Raw genomic sequence first — 23,663 nt, forward strand, 5'->3', positions numbered from 1 at the left:
AGTGCTTCTTTTGGGTTTGGTATTTTTTGCCTCAACAGACTTTTGGGAAAAGAGAATAGAGGAGTTGCGACCACTGCTGATGTCTCACACGAGTTTTATTTCCCTTATCGAAGGGAGAGTTCACAGGACACGAAAATCTACTACAGCGATGTGCATTTTTTTTTTTTTTGGCATATTATCCAGGTCATTCAGGCATACAGGCTAAACTTAGCTTTCTTATTTTAACTACTTAAAAAAATGCCTTAGTAAAGGACCACCTCAAGGGATTCAAATATAATGTAAAAGAAGCCCTCCAGTACTCCCCATGCTATTTAAAAAGACCCACTCTGCTTCTGTCTGGCATCTACAAAATGTTTTCAGAAGAACCTCGAACTAGCTATTAGACACCAATTCATTGATTTGACCTACTTAAAAACAAAACCCCGTACAAAAGCACCAGAATGCTCCTTGTTCCATTTTTCTCCCTAATGTTTGAAAAGCCTTCATGCATTTCAGTAATGCAATGCTAATAGACAAAGGACTGGACTTTTTTCGTCCTTTAAAGATGGTTGAGACACAAAACTTTAGAGGAAGGAGACTGAATCTTACATAAATGCAATGGGCATTCTGAGCTGTATTTAGATTTATGCAAAGAGATGTCTTATTGCAAATAATCTAAATCCCACATTTAATTCAGTACAACGAGGTAACAACCTGTAATACCTCTTTTATCAGCTCTACCCTTTAACGTTTAGTTAAAGGCTGTATGAGGTTAGTTTCCCTTTGTAATTTAACCCAGTTATTGTACCTGGTTTTAGGGAGGGAAAATGTACCTGGCTTCAGGAGAAAAAATCCACTTTGATTAAGCATAAGGAGGTCACCACCAATTTGGTCAAGACAGAACACTGAGTTGCCGGCTCAGATGAAGAAGCCTTCTGACTTGGAGCACCTTGGTCTCCTTATTGCCACACGATCTAAATATTTGCAAATCAAAGCTCAATTCTGTTCCGAAATTTCAGAACAGAGCAGGTAATTTCTTTATTCTTGCCTACACCATATGATGTTGAAGGAAAATAACTGTGAAAGAAAGAGGCAACATGGGCAGAAATAACAGTGCCAGGGCAGAGAAATTGCAAGTGTCAAGCTAACAGTGTGTCAGGGGAAATTCATTCTTGTAGACCAGCTCGGTTTGGACATCTTAGCCCTGCTGAGATCAAGGCTCCTGGGATACCACCAAAACAGGTGGAGCAGGTTTACTGTGCTTTTGGCAAACCTAAATCAGCATGATTAATGTATCCTTTGATGATGGGCTAGCTAATTAAAAGGATCGGTAGCAAGGGTGCAGTATTTCAGGTATTCTTCAACTGGGTTTTCCCTCTACTTAATATGTTTCCTTCTCTCTCTGGTACACTAGGCTGCAAAGAATAAAGGCAAGCCCACCTCCTCACCCCAAACACCCTCCACTCTAGAGCTCACACCTCCTTAGTTTTTCCTCCTCACTCCTGCTACGCTCCCCAAAACCTGCAAAATACAAAGCTTGTGGGGACTAAACCTTTCCTTATTCACTACGCTGTCTTTTTATCTGATTTATCTGATGCTTAGCGGTAACACCACAAATTCCCTAAGCGCAAACACACGCTTGTTACCAAATGTTCTCCCTGCCGTCTGTTTTCAAACTGACATCGTGAAGCCCCCCCCAGCCCCTAAACCCCCTTCTATCAGAAGGGTAAAGCCACAGGTGCTCATCTCCAAAATCCTAGAAGGAGAACAAATGAACCCAGTAAGGATAAATAACTGGTGGAGAGAAATTGTCTTTCCTACAGCAATGCTAAACAGAAATTTATAGGTCACAACCTTGCAGAAACAAGTCTGATAACATCTTATTAGCAGTCCCCATGCACATCTGCATTTTGTAACAATAAATCCAAGCAGAGCTGGAGGAAAGGGAGAGGGGAATCATTATATAAATACAATAATTTTCATCCAGTCTGAAGAGATTTGCATTATATTACTGTTTTGTGGGGTCCTGCCCAGTAGGAATAATCAACCCACACAAATGATTTTATGAGTTAAATTCATTTCACTCCTATTGGGAAACAATTTACAGGGACAGCACAGATTTTTATTAATTAATTTATTTTTACATTGACATACTAAGAATTCTGTTTGCTGCCAGAAGATGGGTGGAGAAGGTAAGGAAAGTTCACATACCCAAGAGACTATTAACTACAACCAACTTGGACAATACATTTGAGAAGCATTTCCTTCCAGCTACTGTAGATAGCTGTCCTTAACATGCCTTTACTTAAGCAGCCAATTTTCCACCACTGAGTACAATGAGATTTCAAAACACACAAGAAATCAGAGTATAAACAGACACAAACATCCACTTAGTGATATAACAAAAGAAAATACAGGGAAAAAATCTTGAGCTTCTCTATTTTCTGCCCGTTATAAAATACCTCGGCATTTTAAACATCCTCTGCTTCACCCCCTCCTTGGATTTTAAGTGACAGTATTATCACAAAATACCCTGCTTAGCTGTCTTTGCAGTGGTGTTCTTGAACAAAAATGATTTCTGGGGGTTGAGGGATAAATCTCACCCAATATTATCGCACAGGGAATCGAGCTTCAGATGAAACAAGCAGCAGCCGATAAAGCATGAATGAGGCAGCAGGAGGGAGCGGGGAATCAGGCAGAGCTAGTCCGCGCTAGCACTACAAAGCAAGAACATTTATAATACGTATGAAGATCTTGTCACAGACAGCAGAAATGACAAACAGATGAGAGGCAGCACCAAAGAGTGAAAGATTAAGGAAAAACTCCCTTTTATTCAAGACTTTTAGTTTGTTAAAGACAGATGGTGCTGCTTCCACATAGTTAGAGCTGGATGGTACCCTACCCCCCCCAACCCCTGACGGATGTCAAACTTATTTTTGTAAATCTCTGGCGATAAAAACCACGCATGGCATCTTGTTCATTTCCTCCTTACTCCTTGGTTTGCCAAAAACTTTAAGCTCTGCTTTCCTTGCCACATCTACAGACCAGTACTATTTGTTCTGCTCTCAGTGACTAATGATGATCATGCACATCCCTTGTCTTTGTAAAAGCCTCTTTTAACAACAGGATGAGAACCGACAATGATATCTTGGTACCTGGCACCTGTTTTGCTAGCCCTGAAGCAATCAGACATGATGATGAAAAGGAAGAAAGGGAAAAAAAAAAATATCTATTTTTTCTTTCCCAAGCTCTCATGTGATTAAAATTCATTAAAATGCAAACAGGCTTGAATTTTATTTTATCCATCAGTGACCGCACTTCACTGTCCCTGGGCTATGACTGTCTCTTTGTGAATTCTCTGCACATAAGAGGAGTCAAGCTCTCAGTTTAGGAGCAATCAATCTAGTAAACCTTGCAAAATATATATGTGCGTATATATTTTATAATGATCTCCATTTTTCACGTTGATTTACATTGATTGTTGAAAAGTACATTCAGCTTCATGTTTGCTCATCTCTGAATAAACAAAGTGAAGCCTGTTGGGTATCCAAAGACAAATGAGACATTACAGATGTAGACAAAACCTATCATCACCCTGAAAGCATTTCTCTTTGAAATTATATAGCCACGCAGAAGTTATTCAGAGCGGAGATTGCTATATGTGTTTCCAATTCAGCCTGGGCCTGTTGGGGGCAGGGACGGAGCCTGATGAGGCTTTTTCCCCTCCACACACTCGACAATTCAGAAACATATGACTTAGTAAGGATGTTTTTCTTCCCCTTGCATTCTATAGTTTCCATGGCTCGGGATAGGTCACCTTAGGTTCATATGTCTAAGTTTATATATAGCACGCCTACTTGGAGTTTCACCATTAAAATAAATGTATCTACATCCATTTGAAGATGTGATTCCCCATCAAGCGCAACCATGTAAATCAAATACAGCCAGTGCACCAGTTGGGTTCATACTGCACAGGAGTATTTCTTTCTCATCTGCAGACTTTGTTCCCTTTTGCCTCAGCAGGAAAAAAAAAAAAAAAAAAACCAAACCCACAAAAAACCTTCCAAAAACCTCCTGTTTCCGAGACATACAAGTCTGGAGTTAGAAATTATAGTTTCCACAGTAACAGTAGGAAGGTGTCAGAAGTCTGGGCACATATGCTGCACAGCACAGCTCGGCTGTTGTAGAGCTACATCCACCAAATTCAAGATGCTACACATGCACATAATGAATTGTTTTGGTTGCTGCGCAAACACAAATTTCTCAATTAGTGCATTTGAACCATTCATGTTTTTTCTTAAAGTAACTCAAAACTCCTGCTCTACACATAATTCCCCCCAGACAAACCCAATGGTATTTTAGAATTATATTCAAGGGCCTTCGCTTCTGTTTATAGACATGTAGCATTCACAGAAAGCTCAGAAGAAACTCCACAATGAAGAAAGAAAAAACCCTAAACCCTATTTCCTGGAAAGTTTTTCCCTTTTGCAGCTATTAGAGTATATCTAAGCAAGAGAAAAAGACCTGTCATTAGAAGGAGCTCCTCAGGCAGGTTTTGTGGAAACCTGCATTGAGCTCTCTGCTGCGGATAAGCCAGCTAAAAACTACCTTGTTAGCACAGCTAAAAGAGTGGCTGCAGCCATCAGGTATCTGTATGGGAAGGGGAAAAAAAGTCATTAGCAGTGGTGTATGGCTTATGGGTAGACCTAAGAGCTAGCTCAGCCTGGAAGCAGCCTGCAGCAGTGCCCGAGCAGAGATGCCTGGTTATCGGCAGTGCAGGGCTGCCCGTCTCAGCTCCCCAACCCTCCCTGGTGCTCACCGGCACCCAGCAAGTGTGTAGGAGGGCACCAGCCTGATTTTGGACATGTACAGGATTTGTCTCTGCAGGACTAAGATAAAGAAAATTTTGCACCATCTTTCACTGGCATAAGTTGGTTTGCTCTTTCCTTATTATTAATTATGTACATTGCTATCCCACTGACTTTTCTGAAGTACCAGGGTGACTAGCTCAGCCATTTCCTTAAGATTATGTATTAACAGTAAAAGATATATAAACCTCTTGATGCCTAACCCCACAAAGTCACAAGGGCCTCACCTCCCAGTCTGCCAGAGTATTCAACACTTTCCTAAGTGTCCCACGCTTTCTACAATTCTTCCGGATTAAAAAGCTTTTATGACACAGGTCATCTCTAAAGAAGAGACATCATAAATAAGAGTCAAATCTTCACATGACAGTTAACACATGCAAGTGGGGGTGGAAACCACAGTCAGAAATTATGAAAACCAGCGTCGAGACAAATGATTCAGCTCTGTCACAGCAGATTCTGAACAATTATCCCTTCCTCTCCCATTCCTTTTCAAAACTTCATCCTATTTTCGTTAGAAATAAGCCTCAGTATCATTTAGTACCACCTCAGTAAAGGACTGTCATTCTGAAACATCAGTGGCTTGAACCTTACTCATTTTATCAAGCTACAGGAGGGCTGATAGGAAACCCACCACCAACCGCACTGCAGCCAGAAGCCTGCCTTTGCTAAGCACCACGCACTCAGCAACCCCAGCATCTTACTATATTAACCACACAGCTCTTCATTGCTTAATAAAGCTCGCAGAGGAACTGGTTACTAAGGCTATTTATACAGGATGCAGCCAATATACGTGATCAGTAATGTAATAAAAGCTTTGCTTGAGTGGAGATGACTGTAGGCAACAGGGAGCTATTCAGATCTATGTATTTACCTTCTTCCCCTCGCATGCAGCTCATTCGGTGGCTCTACCTGGAGCAGTGTCGCTGATAAAGCCTCTTCTCACGCACAAGTGCAGCCAGAGCTAATAGGAATGATAAGGTAGATGGAGAGACGCTGCAAGAATTTAAAGCGCGGCAGTTTTTTCTGTAGTAATTTATCAAAACCGCTTGCCGAAGCATCTGTGTCACTAAATGACTGTTAGAGGAAAATTGCTCTTAAGAGTGACTACATTAAAAGGGCTTTTATTTTTTCTATGAAAATGCATTGTAAACTCAGAGATGTAAGTAGAAGAAAATCTGCAGCAACACAGCTGAGTACAAGTGAGAACTCTGACAAAATGAAGAAGCAAGTCTGCTTACAACTTGCCATTGGACTTGGCAGTGTACTTTCTTGCATTTCACTTTTTAGAAAGAGGGATTTGTCTCTGATGAGGGGAGACGGAGGACGAGAAGAATCAGAGAGCTTTGCAAAATAAAGACATCTTGAGGACTAGAATGCAAACCTCATACAAAGACAAGAAACTATTAAACCAGCACATAACTCTGATCCCCGAGGTCTCAAACCTATAAACAGCATCAATAGCGACGTGTGGTGACAGCTGACAAAAATACACGCATCTGAGCTACAAAAGTGTGTTTGCTCACTACCTGTTCTCACACACCACCGTCCATAATCCAGCTCCTCTCTGCATCAGTTCTCAGAAGGTTTTGAGAAGGACACTCCTATAGCAAATGCACACATTAAAATAACCAGCATATTCCCTATAAGGAATAAAGACAGAGAATGCCTGCTCCCTAAAACATAAGCTTCTTTGAGAAACCAGCAATTTCACTAATTTTTTTTCCCCCACCTTCTCTATACAAAATATTTAACTTCACTTGAACAAGCGGTCCCCTAACTTGTAAAAAGCTCTCTCGCCCACAGAAGACCAGATGTCTAGCTTCAGATTTCCTCATAGTAAGAACAAAACCACTCAGGGGACAGTTGGTTTCAATGCTAACATGTCAAGAGTTTAATGCATTAGCCTGTTGTTTACATAAACAGCTTCCTTTAAACAAGTGATGTTTTACAGGATTATGAAGTATTTATTTCAGAAGAGTCTAAAGAGTCTCTTGAGTAACTACCACAGAGAAAGTATCACCACAGAAAGCGTAAGGCTAAATGATAATACAAGTTAATTAGTTACAGCAAGCGATCAAGTAACTCTATAGTAAAGCAATGGTATAAATAAGGACACTGAGATAATCTTGTACATGTTTGTTTACTTCTAAAATGCCATTGCTTTGAGTCCTGAATCACATACTGATAGCATTACAAATCTACACCATTCATTATTTGGAAAAAAACCAAAGACCTAAAAACCAAATACTTTCCTTTGGGTTTGTTATTTTAAGGAAAAAAGGGTCAACATGCCTAGGAAGCGCTCGTTGTGTAAGCATGCAGGCAATTTTCATCTCGCGCCAAGTTCCATTACAGGCAGCATTTGTGGAAATGCAAACCAGGGAGCTTTGCCTGAAGAAAATTTTACCACAGCAGAACTTACCCTCTTGCTACACGCTCTAAATATGCACATCTACAAGAGTTAAGGTTCCCATTTCGAGTGTCAAATGAGCTTAGCAGGGACTGAGTCTTCCAGGATAGCTGAACCACTGGGTACAGTTCCCCTTTCTGAACGCTCCAACCAGCTGTTCTTTAGGTCTATCTTTATGAAGAATATCGAATTTTGAGTCTAACACAGTGCCTTTCATACTCCCTAAGCCTGGGCTCGCTTACCCCTCCAGGGAGATGGCAAGTACCAGCTGCCCCCCTGGGCTGCGGGGTTCGTGTCGACATACTGCAGACACCCCCGGCCCATAAGCATCTCCCGCTGCCCTGCCGGGGATCCTGCCCCGTTGGGTCTCACAGCTGAAGTTTCTCTTTCCGGAGCCTCAACAGTTGAAATGTGAAGCTTTGCCAAAGACTCCAAATCCAACTGCTCTAGACAGAGCTCCTCCTCTGGAAAGCAAAGACTGTTTTTCCTCCTCCAGCCACTTCCTTTCGACCCTGTCTGGCCTGTTATCAAAGGAAAAGCTTCTCCCACCAAAACCCCAAATCTTCACTTCACCAGGAGCCCTTTCTCCTAATCTCCACACTCGCACTCTTTGGCTGCCGCTAAGAAAGCTGCATGTCTTCAAACCCCTATCTCCTTGCAAAGGAAAATACAGGAGACAAGACGTCTCTAGGACACAATTACCCTCTCCTCAGATAATTCCCGCACAATAATTTCTCATGATCGAGGCAATCACAGATAATATTCTTGTACGCTCCAGCTGTCAGCCTCCTCTGCACATGCAGCATGAAGTACAACATCCCAACAGTCCCACGGATATGGACCACAAAAACCAACAAAAAACAACCTGGAATGCAAGACACTAACATTCACTTGGTGTGATTTCATGAGTCAGAAAATAGCTCTTACAAATACAAATGTCCTCATTCATCCCACTGAATGGTAATTTTTTGATTCAGACAAAACGGTCTGGGGATTAAAGACATGAAAATCAACAGTCAGCGCTGAAACGAGCACAACTACCTGCTTAGAGACACCATTCGTTAAGTGTAATTAAAACCAGATAAGCATAATTTTATTAGCTTCAGATAGTATGGCTCGTTATTTTGTGTTGTGTTCATAAATATTCAGCTGAACAGTATCAGCCTATTGCCCACATTAAACATTACAAAGCTTGGGATGAACCAAGCGTAGCTTACCAGCAAAAGGAGGTATCTTCGGGGTGCAGGGAGGTGCTGGGGTGTTTAAGTGATACTCAAAGCTGCCAAATGCCAGAAATGCTCCCCTGTGCATCCCCAGCCCCCCTGTAATTGTCAATATACCATGTAACACAATATTTACTACCACAAAGCCACACTACAGTTAAAAAGAGACAGACCGATAGCGGACTGCAATGTGTTATTTTCATAGTTATAACTCTGCACAAAAACTACAGTCATTTCAATGCTACGTAGGGATTAAGTGTAAGCAGCTATGTTGAATCTGATCAATTAAAGCTGACAATTAAAAGTGAACGAGTTTTAATGTTAAGACTACACCTTGCAACAAAACATAGGGGATCGTAGCAGAAGGCATATAAACTGACATTTGCACAGCACTTAAATGAACACGTGAATTACAGAATAAGCTCAATCGTGTAAAAGTTCCCTGATAAAAACCCCACCAAACATAAACTACTTAAGAGCAAAAGAGATTTGGGAGTGGAGGAACATGAGTCAGCAGAAGGACTTCTAAAATGAGAAAGTGGTTTTAAAAAACAGGAAAATAGAAAAGCTGCTCCAATGAGTAATAAATACTAAATTCCCATCTCAGACAGGAAGAAACAGTTTTGTATTTTGGGAATCGCTGAAAGGAATATGGGACTGCCTCGGCTCTACTTTGAGTTATAAATGTGAAAATACAAATCTCTAAATAAGTTTATATGGAAAGATATAAGAAATAGAATTTAATTAATCTAGACTGTAACAATATTAAAAAGAGCACGGAGTTTGAATAACTTTAGTGAATTATAAAAAAACCCCAAACAAAATCCATTCCAGAAAAGCAAGGATATAAAATATTCTCTCTCACTCTAGGCACAAAAATCTCTATAAAATGAATTAAAGTATGAAATCAGAATTAAAAGACTGAAAAAACATCTTTAGCCAGGTGAAGAAAGAAGGAAATAATTCTGAAGAAGTGTCTTTATAAAGATTGTAACAAGAGAGCGACTGTGAAAGCTAAATGCACACTAAATAAAAGAAATCAGTGTTTACCTTCTCCCCCCCCCCGCCCCCCAAACCAAAACAGACATACCTAGGGAAGATATAGGTAATTGATTCTACTGAAGAATTATTTTGTCATCAATCTACCATTAAATTCACGCTGCCCTAAGATCCAGATAAGAAGGAACAGTGAAATAAACGTTATCCAAGCACGCTCTCACAAACCCACTCTCAGCAGTGTTGCAGGTGACTGGTAATACTCAGAAATAACAAAAAAAGGTGCAGCAGCTCAACGTACGACCCTTGGATCCAAAGCTTTGTCTGCATAGCTCCTTCCTTATCTTATTTCTACCGAAATCATGGTATGTTCACAATCAACAAGTTTACCAGAATGATACTTCTCCTTCCTCAAGCTGATACATTTACTAGAAATTAAAATGTTCTTATATTTCTTAAGTTATAAATAACAACTTAACATTGAGTATAAATCCTTTTCCCTTCAGGCTTTGCATATGCTAATGTAAATGCTGGTTCAAAATGCCTGGCTCTAGAAGTGGTTAGACGTCAACACACATGCACCAAAAGCCCTTCATTTCACACCCAAACCTGGTCCAGGTTTCTCCTGTGAAGACTCACGCAGCACAGCGGGAAAGAGCTCTGCTCTTCCCACCGACCATCCGACTCCGTCTGTCCTCTTCCCCCTAAAACCCACACTGCAGTGTGTTGCAGAAGGCATGCCACACGCCTTGGAGAGCCTCCGCGTCTCACCAAAGCTCTGGGCAGAGCCAAAGGAGGCAGCTCTCCCGAGGTTCAGCATCCTTTCATCACTGAAGAGGGTGAGGGAGTCCATCCTGCAGGGATTTCTACAGTCGAGAACCGATGAAGCCGTGTCTGAACATGCTTCCTAGATTGACACACCAACTGGAAAATATTTATCCAGATTCCGCCCCCACCCCCCACCCCCCTTCTTTTTAAATCCCACTTCCCTCTTTAAGTTGCCAAAAAAACCAACTGATCGTCTTTTGGGCAGTAACCATTTCTCGAAGAAGGGAACTGCTCCTCCCTAGCTTACAAAGATCAGTAGCAAAATCCACCACTCGCTACACAAACCCACACAGACGACCCAGCTCCTGCAATTCTGGTGCAGAGATGAGGCAAAACACAAGAGGCCAGGCAAGCATTAGAAGGAAGATAGACTTTTTATAAGTTGATAATCTGCAATTATTTCACAGGAAAGCAGAAATACTTTTAATGAAGTGAGCTTGCCTCCTTGGACAGAAGGGAGACAAAAAGCATGCCTCCAGGTTCTCTTGGTTGACCTCGAAAGCTCTCCTCTCCCACTGTGTATTTAACAACACGGAAAAGGTCCTCTTGGGTTTGGGTCGTACTGATAAGAATTTCTGTCCAAACAGATGTTTCCTGGGAGACTTTTCATCAAGCTTTTCCAAGTTAAACTGTATACTCTGGAGAAACCCTGTGTCTCACACCATCTTGTGCCTGAGCACTTTTACCACTAGGTTCAGTTGCCTGAGGATTCCCAAATTCTGCCTCTCTTGGAGAAGAAAACAGAATCCATTTTCTTAGATTTTTTGCCTGAACCGTAAACAGGACTGTAGGCATGGGAAGACACCTTCTGCCTGCCCAAGCACCAAAACTGTCAGTGGACAATTTGGTGACCCCCTCACAGAACTAAACTCATGATATTTGGAAGGAGAAGAGATTTAATCAGTTCTGAGCATCTAGGCTGCGGCTGAAGAACACAACTGACAAGATCTATTTCTCTTGCCCTTTTTGTCTCCGAGTTACCTCCCTCAGACCCGAGACCTAAACCCTAAGAGCTCACAGGTTTTGCCACAGTTTTATCAGGTCTCGGCCTACAGTACTGTGTGGGACAGGAGACTCTAGCCAGCAGCTCCAGCTAGCTCTGGCAAGAGCAGCTGCTCTTTAAGGAAAAATAAAACCATTGTTAAGCAATTAGTTGTTCTATGGCTATATATCCCACACAGCAACATGTCTTACAGGGTGAGCTAGTTCTGTTAAAGCTAAGCTGTTGTCTACTCGAAGATCAGAAGCTGAACCTTTGAGAAAACAAAGGCTGAAGAGAAACTCCATGGAGGTGTCCACCCCACCAAAACCTCTGCAGTCCCACGACAGCAGCCCAAGCAGGACCTGGCCATTTCAGGTGATTTTGTGGGTGACTGCATCAACCTTGTTTTGCCAAACACCTCCCTGGCTGTGACTTCCTCCCTCGAGAGAGTTTGACTTTTAATCTAGAGTCCCGTTGTTTTTCTCTCAGTTCCTGAACTGTGACTCTCTGCAAAACCAGTTTTGGCAGACTCAGAGGTTTGTCCGACCCCAAAGAGCCAAAAGACCATCCCTGTCCCATAACCGACATGAAGTATTCACCAAGTGGTACCTTCTCACAAATAACCCTTTTCCTCTGTTCGCTTTCCACGCTGCTAAAAGCAAGGCATCCCAATAACCTAGCCGAGTGACAATACTTAGGAATTACGAGAGAACTATTTGGTATCAAAGTGCACCAGAACAGAAGAAAAAGAGGAACTACAGCATGCTCTGGCCTTCATATAGTGTGAGATTTTGATCCAAAACGCTTATATCACATAGAATACCTCCCTAATATTGCTTGAGACCAAACAGAAAAACTATCCCAAGCAGTCTAATTCAGTCTCCCAGGAAGTCTCAACAACAGTAGGATCCTGCAGTAGAAATCTTTGTTTCTAGTGTGAATGACTAGAGAGGAGAGAAAAGACTAAATCAACCAACTCCCTAACAAGAAGCCTTCAACAGGGGGGGAAAAAAAAAAAATTAGTTTAATTACTCCCCCCCCCCCCCCCCCCCCCATATTCCATGCGATTTAACAAGCATCATCAAGACAAATTCCAATTGGAAAGGCCTTGGAGAAACACAAATCAGTGACTGTACGTAACTAGGTTTGAACCTAGTCCTTCTTCATTATTTCTTCTTTTGGGCCATTTGGTTTTGTTTTAAAGCAATGTGACTGCTTCTAGTAGCAAACATGAGCCTGTAAGGGATATTCTTCTTTCACTACTACTAAGCTGAGGGGTTTTTTTGAATACTGATGACTTGTCCAGCAGTCTCAACTGGATCCAGACGTTATCAGGCTTTTAATACCATAATCTGGAGGACTCTGGAAAGTGCTGAGGTTTTAGGGAGAAGGAAGGTTTATTTGTGCTTTTATTACAAATTTTAACTTTCCCCCCCCCGCCCCCAAAGCCTCATCAGTTACTTGGTTCAGGCTGGGTAGCCCACTAGAAAGTTACAGGAGAGACCGAGAGAACAGAAGGCAAATTTCTCCCCTTCTCCCCCCTTTTTTCTTTTTTCCCTGCTTTATGAGTATTGTTATCAGCAGGGCAGATTTAAATGAAATCTCAGACTGGCATCTTGCTGACCTCAATCCCAGCTGGCCAAACCTTTTGCAACACTACTGTCCTTGGCATCTGTAAGTGACCAGACATCAATTTAGCCAGTTGATTACAAAATGGGGAATCTGGTATGAGGAACTAGATCCATTCCATTATCTCAAACACTGTTTAGAAGACAGCTTTATTTCTCTCTCCCCCTAGTACTTCGTTTACAGTAGCAGGCTTGATATCTCAATTGGGGCACTACAATGCCGCAGAGGCTACCGTGCTTGCGGGACTGCATCCACCGCACATGCGGTGAGTTTGGGAGCAAAATGCTACTGCTTCCACCAGACGATGCTTGTTTTAAAGGGACCTCCAAGTTTTTAAGCACACGCCAAAATATCTCACACCACTTCCTTATCAGGAAAGGCCCTTTTTCAGTTGCCTTTTTTTAAATTAAGATAGAATATCAGAGAGTCATCAATGTCATGTTAAGAAAATTAAGTTAAAAAACAATTTAAACAACTATCGTATGTCTCAAAGAACGCCTCGCTATACTCACCTGCTACACAAACAGAAATAGAACAAAACAAAAATGAGTTCATTACCTGTACTCAAATCAATTTGATTTTCATCTGTCTTCCCTTCATTTACTGACTCACTGCTAGGCTCTCCTTTTCGACTCATTATCTTTGAAAAGCCACTTGAGAGAGAGGAGAAAATGCCACGGATGAAATAGCCCTGCTGTTCAGAGTCTACCGAATGCACGGCTTGCAGAAATGGCTTTGCATTCCTGTTTTCAACGTGTGGCACGGGTTCAGACAGAGATCGGTTGAAGGGGACCCGAAACGGTCTAGTCCTGGCTGGGAAAAGTATCTCTGTTGGGTCTTTGTGGAGATCATCAGCACTGGTAGCATCCACACTTGCAGAACTTTTGGCAATACTTGGCTCATTGCATTCCCCTTTCAGGCTCCACGAGCCATCTCTTTTGCTTATCCTCCAGGGAAAACGAGGATGCGTCTGCCACCTGTACGCTCCGAGAGGTTTCACTGGGTCAGAACTCATTTGTTTATTCTTCATCTTGCTTTTCATTTGGTGGTACCAATGATAGTCCTTCAATGCAGCAGTGCCAGCATCTTGATCCGACCATGATCTTCTGAAGGTCCTGGGAGAAAGACTACAGTGCTTTTTGAAAGCACTCATTTTCCACCCCTTGAATTTCAGCTCTTAACTTACATTCCTTGTTGCTTAACAGTCACATAGCTGTAGTTCCTCACTCACCATTTTAAAATCCCAGCCACTTTGTTCATCACTGCTGTGAACCGCAAGACAGCAGAAGTTCTTCCTGAAGATCCTGAGCATCAACTCCAGAACTGGGTATTTCTACATCTCAGCAAGAAGGATGTGCCCTCACCTATAGCAAGCAGACTTCTAACAGCACACGAAGCCTTGCTGAGCTTGCTGCTGCTTCCTGCGCTGTCACATTTCTGCATCAAGCTTTCAGGAAATGACTAAAAGAGCCCAGCCATGAAAACCCACAGTCGTGTTCTGCGCCAATCACGCTTCGCTTTTTTCAGTCTACATTAAAGATTTGGTTTAAAAAAAAAAGAATGTGAAAGTACTTTACTCTAGAGTCACAGAAAAGTCTCAAAAAGCGTTAAAAAAATTTGCAGTACTCAACTGCATGTTAAGTAGTAAAGTATATAACTATATACACTTGTAGTTAAGTATAAAGTAATATACAACATAAAGATGATTCCTAGAGTTTATATTTACCACAGGTATGTCGTATCACTTAATAATACCTCCGAGTTGCCTTTTAGAGAGAGGTAAAATAGGCAGATATATCAGAATTGAGTGCTGGAAACCCCAGAGAGGAAGGCAAAGGGGAGGAATGAAGTAAGGAGAAGAAACGCTGCAATTTAATGTAGTGAGAGTGTAAATAACACTGAAGGAAAATAAGTAAAGGGGAGGAGAAAAGGGACAGAGAGGGTGGGTGGGACTTCATCAAACACAGACCAAAGCAAAGGGAAGGTTTTGAGGCATGATCCTCTGGCAAACAACAGGACAGCAGGCAGATTTCCCTTTTTCTTATGTGTTATCCACCCCCCACCCCCCCCTTTTTAAACAACAGAATAGGGTTTTATTTTTATAAATCTAGTTGGAATAAATGGGATGGAAAAAATAGTCCTATCTGTTTAACCAAGAGGGGGGGGAAAAAACCCCAACCTTGCCTTCTCTACAATTTAAGAAACAGCTGACTATTTTAAAATCTCATAAAGAAAATATCCGCTGGTGAACTCAGATCATGCTTGCCAAGTTTTAGACCAGAACACTTAAATCGCGAGTCTACTCAAATCCCTGAAAATAGGGGGTTTATAATGGAAACGCTGACAGACCCTTGGCAATCAAGTGACAATGAAAACTACGTCGCTGGTTAAATAAAATGATAATCTGGTCTGGCAGACCAATAAAGCTTAACTGACCCACTATGGGATCTCGCCTTAAAGCTGGGCTGCATTCATCAGCCAAAGTACATTCCTGAAAGTTGCGCGTGCAACAACTTCCTTACTTATGTGTATATATGGAAAAGGGTATCACTGCTCCCTAAAATAGGGATGGAGTTACCCAAAGACCTCCATCACATTGAGAAATAATTTCCTTATTCAGTAGCAAGTTACATTCTTCAACTGGAAGCAACAGAAGCGACTACCTAAAGTTGCCATGTTCAAGAAGTTACAACAACCAACCTCAGAAGCAAGAACAGCTCAGGCATTGCAATGCAAATTCTGCATCAAAAATAATGATGCTGACTCTTCTGCTTTGTAGGAAGTCATGCTGCTCAGAGCATGAGTCTTAAATGACAAAATGTACCTAAACAAGAATTCTGCTACAATTTCCATCCAGAGCAATGATGTCCTCAAGGAGGCACGAGGAGCAGCAAATACGTGCAGAGATACAAGTACTCCCATTGTGAAAATTACAGAATTCACCAGGAAAGTGTTATCTGTTTCTTGATCCCAGGGGTTGCTGATCACCCTTGGATGCAGCCTCTCTGGTCCCCTGCACTTGCAGGGGTTGAGTTCTTACGAACAAGTCCTGCCTGACCCTCACCCACTGCTGACATTTTTTCTCCTCCTTGATCCCTTTCACCAAGCACGGAGACCTGAGAGTCCTTGTTTCTGAAGACTGAGGCCAACACAGCATTGAGGACCCCAACTTTAATTGAGTCTGCTGCTACTAGATCACTCACCCCTTTCAGCCACGGGTCCTCATTTTCCTTGTTGAGCCTTTTAATGCTAATGTGGCAGTAGTGCTTTGAACAAATGCTTTGAATTAGCCAGTCTGGTAAAATAGGCTTTATGGAACTTCAGAAATAAGTATAAATAAATCTGGCAGACGACAGTGTGGTTCACTCTAATGGCACAAGCCATAATCAGCAGAGAAAACTGAGAATGTGAGGTAGGTTTCTGGTCAGCTCTGCAAGCCTTGCTTGTACAAGTTTCCGCTAGCACATCTACATCTACTTTTGGTTTGGTAGCGCAGAAGGGCGGGAGAGGACAGAAGACAGACACAGACAGTGAGGTAGCTGAAGTCCTCCTGGGATTTGCTTGCTTTACTGTAGATTTCTAGCACGGTTTCTAACTCCTGTTGAAACGTAACGACCAAGGTGAGCACTCATACAAACCATGCGTTGAAACAGTGTTTTGAAAGCACTTATCTGCTGTATCACAGGACTCAGTACGGGCAACAAGAATGACTCAACTCAGATAATATGACACCGGCCGCGTTAACGTTATTCTAAGGCAGGGATTTAGCACAGCAGCACTTTGGACAGAATGAAACTTCAGAAGAGCCGCTGTTCTTTGCATGAGGACAGAGATGATCACCAGGACTGCTCTAATCCTAGGTGTCTTTTTCACCACCATCCTGTGGACACCTGACTGTCTGGAAAGATCATTTCATCTCCTTCCCAATACAGCTTGCTTTACATCAATCACTGACTTCCACAGACCACCCATTTCAGCAAGAAAGATTAGCCGTGTATCAAGTTACAGCATGAAGCAACGTGCAAAACCAGTTACGGGTTAACTTCTACTTAAAAACATTTTTATTGGTGTGGCCAGGGATTGGACCACAGTTCTGTACCGAACTAACACCACAGAAAAAGACAGGTTTCAATAAGCACTCAACATGAACCCCAGGAACATCAAAGTCAAAGTTTAGTTTAAGTTTGAATAATGTTAAGAAGGGTCTTTACTTCTGATTTTTGATTTCGCTTTTGATTCCGTGTTACCACTGCTCAGACGAATGCACTTCATGATCAAAGAAAACGGTTATCCAGCTGCCTTCACTTAGCTGAGATTTCACAGTGTACTTACTCGACAGAGGGTAAAATGGTCTTTCTCAAAGTGCTTCTAAAAACAGCATACAAGGCTTGCACGCTTATTGACATAAAATCACCGATGCACAAGTTTGCTTAGTCTACAAATAAGACAATTCTTTTAAATTGCTAGCTCAAAAATTTTAGCCTGGGTTTTGAGTCAAACTGGACTCTCTCTCCCTCATCCACATCACGAATAGCAAAGATGATGCCCAAACAAACCCTTCATCTATACTAATCCAACACCACCGAGTAAAAATTGGCCTCGCTTGCCTCCAGCATTTCTCGCGTACATATAACATGCGAGAAAGTAATCCACACAGCAGAACTTTCTCCTTGATCCGCAGTCCAGTTATTCCTTGCAAAAACTCAAGTCCTTTCAGAGCTGCAATTTATCTTGGGAGGCATTTACCCAAGATTTCACAAAGAAATTGGCTTACAGCAGTGACTGCTAACATATTGGTTATGCGAGATCCCTACCCACACAGAGCCACCCACTCAGCTGTCAGCAGGTAAAATAATTTCAGTGCAAGAAAGGAGCTTGTCAATTAACTTGAGAAAATCTGGAATATTTTCACTTATACCTCCTGTTTTTAATACCTACTGCATAAAAACCTGATTCTCAGTTAGCAAATTTTCCTCAGAAGTAGGGGGTTTTTGGTAATGTTTGCAGTTCATTGTGCCAAATCATTCATTTAGCTTTTTCAGAAAATTACTATTTTCTTCCTAACAATCCAGTCATTTAATCATCCGATTTGACATGTTTAACAGCATATTTTTCACTACTACTAGATATTTAAGTAATTTATGCACAAAATGCAGATTTGCTATTTTGGACCGTAACTGTATTTCAGTTTTAGGATTATATTGGAAAACAATCTTTCTTAACTTTATAACAACATCTCACAGAAAACGTACACAAGCAGTATTACATTTTCACCAAGCATATGAAGATATTTCTTTGGCAATCGCCTCCTGCGTGGGCAGTCTGCTCCCCTCCATTCAGCTTTCCAAAAAAAACTACCCAGCTCTGCTGCATGAAGCTTCAGAAATTCCTCAGAGTATCTACTGTTTAATAAATACTACCATCCAATTAAAAAAAAAAAAAGCAACCCCACAAAAAACCCAAATGCATCATTGCCAAGCAGCTGGAGGGAGAACCTGTCTCTGATGATAAAAATTAATGTTTAAATGCTCTCTTGCTCTCTGAAAGCCGTCTAGTGCTTGAGTAAAGGCGCTACAAGGTGTAAAATTTTAGTTCATCTTTAGTACAGCTTATATTGAGAAAAAAAATGAATTGAAACCTCCCATGACTGAACCACTCCATTTTAAATTAGTTTTGGACCAAGCACAAACTTACCAACTTCTCATTTTTTAAAACATTTGCCGAGACATGGAGGGGGAGGGAGGGAAGAGAAGAGAGTTAAGAGAAACCAACCCCAAACAAAAAAACCTAGAAACACCCGTAACCCCACACAACCACCAAACCCCATGACAAACCCATAACATTTATTCACCACACTTGGGTTTTCAACCAAGTCCTCTCTTCTAAATTGTAAAGAGAGCAGGTTAAGAAAACGCTGCTTCTGAGAAGATCCCAGATTAAGTCCCCAAATCATCAAATGAGTTCTTTAACATGTAGAAAAGTAAAACAAATTGCACCCTGCATCCTCCCCAGACAAACCAAAAGAGATTCAGGTAGGCAGGGACCCTCGATTTTGCAATCTAGCTCCTCTTAGCTCTTTTCCTCTTCAAAACTAGTCCAATGCTTATTGCACTGGAACAGTTTGTGGAGGAGTAATCAATATATAAAGCAGAAACCATCACAAAAGTCTTCCAATTGACCCAACTTGACATGTGGCTAAATAGCATAGAAGATGAAAGATTTTTCCTTCCCTTTAAATTAGAGACTTTTCAAAATATTAAGTTTTGTTTATGCAAGGCTAAGTAATTAATGACCTAACATCCCCTTCCCATCTCCTATCACCGAGACGCATCTGTTTCCCCCTGCAACATTTCCTGCAGGTGGATATCACTTCTCCTCAGCTCAGCGCAAACCAGTGCACCTGACTTACTTGACCGCTTAATATTTAGTGCGTGGTGAAGTTACGCAGAGGAAAAATGAAATAGCACCTTAAAAATTGTTGCATTTGGGATTAGAGTGACTGGAAGAGCAAGGCTTGCTGGAATTTGGAGTCGGCATGGTTGGAACACAGATAATTTACCGAGCCCAGATTAGAGTTCCTGAGAGCAAAGCTGCCACGTGTTTATGTGTCCAGCTTTGAGCCGGCAACGCGTATCAGTGACCATGCAGAAAGCTCACCTGTCCCAGATAAATCAGTGAGGTATGCTATTTTCACTGTCACTATGCTGAGAATGAAATGCACCTATGAACAAGCTAAATGGTGATACCAGCACATTTAAATGCCAGAACGCACCTCGTTTTCATGATCAGAAGTTTCTGTGCCAAGGCATGCTGTGTTGTATGGTCGTCGCTCTGCATGTTCCAGCCCTTTACCTTTCGCTATAGCCAAAGGCGCAGCGATGCGGACTGACTCCGGTCTGCATTTGTGGTGGCCTAGCATCTGAAGGCAGGTACTGAACCACTGTTCAAGATTTCCACCTCAAATTCTTCTTCTACACTTTCTCTGCTGATAAAACCTCCCCACTGGAAAGTCTCCCGGCTTCATTTTCCCATGCTGTTCCCATGATCTGCATGAGAAGCTGCTACAGCCCTGTCAACTGAGCAGAGCAGAGATAATCTAAATTTATGAGATGCTGAGTTTTGGATGGATGCCAGGAAAAGTTAACAAGAAAATCCCATTTCAATACATCGCAAATAAACCTGTAGAACAGCGATGCCAGATTTTAATTTCACTAGCAATCTTTTGTTGTTGTTGTTGTCGACAAAACACAGCTTATGCCAAGTTTCAAGGCCCATAAAAACGTACATTTAGAAGCTAGCCAAGCGTGCGCAGCGGCTATGCGAGCCCACACACAGCTGCGAGCAACGCCACCCTGAGCCAGCCAAGTATTTTAGCAATATGCACTGCTGCAAATAAACAAATATATAACCTGCAGGTAAACACTCTGGCAGCTACTTCGTAGCACGGAAAGTCCTAACAGTAAAAAGTCCCGTTTGTAGTGAATGGCGGTACTTGCCTTGGAAATTTGTAGAGATTTACAGGTTTCCGTCAGGTGGGCAAGCCCTCAGCCCTGACCTGCAACATGGCTGCTCCCGCAGGTCTGGCTCCTCCGTGGGCTTAGCACCGTACCGAGCTGTGAAGCCACCAACACATATGGGGGGGCTCAAGCTGAGAAGAAACCCTACGGAACCACAGCCACCAACTTCAGCCCCTGAAGACAGACAAGCGCACCGACCTACTTCACTGACAACTTTTGCAGGACTGTCCTTCAACTATATAAATAAAAAAGTGCTTATCCCCACTCTGACATCCAGTTCTTCACTATGACACTTTGGGTTTGGTACCATCTGAAACATCATATGCAAGCTACTGATGTAGGTTTTTAATGACGTCATTTTTCAGCAGGCAAAATTACCTTTCCATCCCCCCACTCCTTTTCCACTTGAAGTGTTTTGGACTTTTCTGGAGGGGGGGGGGGGGGGGAAGGCAACCCCCCGCCCCCCCAACATTATTCTGCAGTCTTAAAGCAGGGTTTTACCAGCAGAACACAGAATTGCTAGATGTGATCCTTGAGTGCATCAAACCAAGTGCAGCTTAAACATTACTAAGAGAGGAAAAACAGTCATAGTATACAGGCATGTTAATGGATAAACATCTCAAAAGTGGTCTTGCTAACTATGTCCAAATAGCAGGTGTATATATTCAAACTTTCCATCCTTTATTTGTATGTAACTGTAAAGCAGCACATCCTCAGTGCTGACTGTTGGAAAGTAAGACCTATTAGCTCTAGTGACCACCAAGGACATTAGGAATTGAATTTATAATTTCGTTCTGTACATTATTTAAAAAATAATAGTTCTAACTCGCTTGGCCTTATTTTGTTCTGCTCTTCCTTACAACAGCGTGAATAAATTATTTCAGCAAATCCTTCATGCAATATTAGCTTTGTAAATATATTTTAAAGCATAGCTTCTAAAACACGGGAAGTCCTGCAGTAAAGCCAACTACCAGCGAAAGATAACCACCAACTAATCAATATTCCACTCCAATATCATTGTGTATCAGTGTACTATTAAGGTATAAATAAGGAACAAACTTCAGCAACATCCACAATTATAATTCTTCCATTTACCATATAAACCCCAGAAATCTTTAATGGAAATACTCTGTCTCCTGTCACAGCTCTTACTCTGCATTGCTGTTAAGCGGCAGGACTTGGTGGGAGCTCAGGTGGGAAGATGGGAGCACCAGGACATCAGCAGAGAGGTTTTTCCAATACCTGGAGCCAAGCACTTACCCGGTCTGGAGTTTGGTTTACTGCTAGAAAATGCCAGCAGGCAGACTTGGGGTTTTCATGGCCAAACTAGGAAGACTTAAAAAGTCTAGTCCATAACAAGAAAGTGAGCAATTAGCTCACGTAAACCAAGACGTACTTCTGCTGTATCTAACACACAAAATATTTGACACCTATGGAATCTGTGCATGAACTGAAGGAATGTGACCAAACAAACATAATTTTTGAAGTTACTAAGGACACACTTGAGTTGCTGGTTAGTTTTATATGCAGTCTGCACAGGGGTTCACGACAGCTTTGACCTCTGGTGGTGTTTCTGCCTGCTAGACCGGACTACAAGCAGCAATGGTTTGAGAACCTGCTACATGACAGCGTTACAGCATTAGCCGCAGAGACAGGCACTGGGAGTTGGGCATACAACCAACCAGGAGAAAGAATTTACAAATGCAGAGTTATTTTAGGCTCTGAAATTAGGCAGTGAAATTCCTTGTGCTGTATGAGAACTAGCCTAACACCCACCTCATAGCCCCTCCAGAATGTTGTATTATTAGCAAATTAATGTGCAAAAATTGACAATAAATCAGTGATGTGTAGGAGTTTAGTATTAAACCTTCGTCTAAAGGGAGAAATGGATCACAGGGAAGAAAGATGAAACATGCCAGTATCTCAAAATGCCAAGAGTTTGGAATTAAAACACTTTAGTACCAGCTTGGAAATAGGGTCTGTGTAAAATTCCAGTTGCTGTAGCACTAACTACTACACGCCGCATGGAGAAAGAGGTAAAAGAAACAACCAAAAGTGAAAGAAAGAGAGATGAGGGGGAGAAAAAAAGAGCAGTTATTAAATTTAAATGACCTTCCAACCAGAAGGGTTCTTTCTCCACAGGTTGCCTATCGGGAACAGTCTTGAATCAGTGCAAAAGCCAGAAGACAGGGACAGTGATGAAGCGCTGAAATGAAGACGTACCTTCTGCCAGCCAAACCGAGCCAGCTGCGAGCCCGGCACCAGGCCTGGAGAAGATTTCACAACTAGCAACAGCGTGCAGAGCCAAAGGATGAAGCAAGGTGACCTGCGGGCACCAAAACAACACCAGACTGGGGGAAAGAAAGGAGCACACCCTCTTTGACTAAATCTAAGCCTGTGTTTGTAATTTAAAGAATGATTAAAAGTTCATATTAAAATCTGTCTGATGGTAACATGTACAGAATAGGCTCTCCCAAAAAGAGAAAGATATAGAATAATTTCAACCTTTGAAGAGAGAGGGAGAGGGAAGGAAGAGAATGTCTTTTTCTGAGACTATTTATGGAACAAATTTGTGACACATGCACACACCTCTTCCCTACAGAACAAACAAAAAAACCAAAAAAGAACTAGACATTGTGAAAAAGGATTTGTACAAAGCACGAGCCATTGCATCCCAGGCAGAGTCCCCAAGCATTAAAGCTGTCCTTCTGGGGACTGCTGTCTGCGTCAGCCGGACAGGGAGGCTGAAGCCCACTCCTAGAACAACTGCATGCAACAGCAAGCCATGCCCACAACACAAGCACTTCATTTCTTTTTGTCTTTCCATTCATTATTACTGTACCAAGACTACTTCTCTTTCCAAATGTTCCAAAAGGACTTTGTTTTTGTTTCATTAGGTGTGAACACTGGCTTACCAGATGACAGAACTGCCTATTTCTGAGGTCAATCCTTTCCAAATTGAGCATCCAAAGTCCCATTTGTAAGTCTGCACACGCGGCACTTCCAGCAGACAGTCACTGTTCAGCAATCTCTTTAAAAAAAAAAATAAATTCAAGTATTTCCATTGAAAAAAATGGAAGTTTTAACCAAAAGGTTTAACAGAACCAGAAAAAACCAACAGTGAAACAAAAAGCCCTATACTGCATGCTCTTGCTTAGAGCAAAATCCTCTCCAGCTGACATTTCTTAAATGCTTTATGTTTAAACTCTCAGATAGTTTTGCACAGGGCTC

At 41.9% G+C, this 23,663-nt stretch overlaps 1 protein-coding gene across 12 annotated transcripts in view; it reads right to left on the reverse strand.

The window, feature by feature from the left end:
* RASAL2 (RAS protein activator like 2) overlaps positions 1-23,663 on the reverse strand; it is a 186,753-nt gene that overhangs the window by 113,530 nt on the left and 49,560 nt on the right. Inside the window, exons 1-2 of one of the 12 annotated variants that reach the window (XM_075760436.1) lie at positions 14,147-14,190; positions 13,474-13,568 (exon numbers count right to left, since the gene is read on the reverse strand). The exons of 7 other annotated variants lie outside the window; for them this stretch is intronic. In XM_075760436.1, the coding sequence (XP_075616551.1) occupies positions 13,474-13,568; positions 14,147-14,175 (124 nt within the window). In that variant the 5' untranslated portion in view covers positions 14,176-14,190. Of the gene's footprint in view, positions 1-13,473; positions 14,252-23,663 lie in introns of those variants that run through there. 4 more of the 12 variants (XM_075760428.1, XM_075760430.1, XM_075760429.1 and 1 more) reach the window with 4 other exon arrangements.

This window comes from Balearica regulorum, chromosome 8 (assembly GCF_011004875.1).
Source record: "Balearica regulorum gibbericeps isolate bBalReg1 chromosome 8, bBalReg1.pri, whole genome shotgun sequence".
In the NCBI taxonomy this organism is placed as follows: domain Eukaryota; kingdom Metazoa; phylum Chordata; class Aves; order Gruiformes; family Gruidae; genus Balearica; species Balearica regulorum.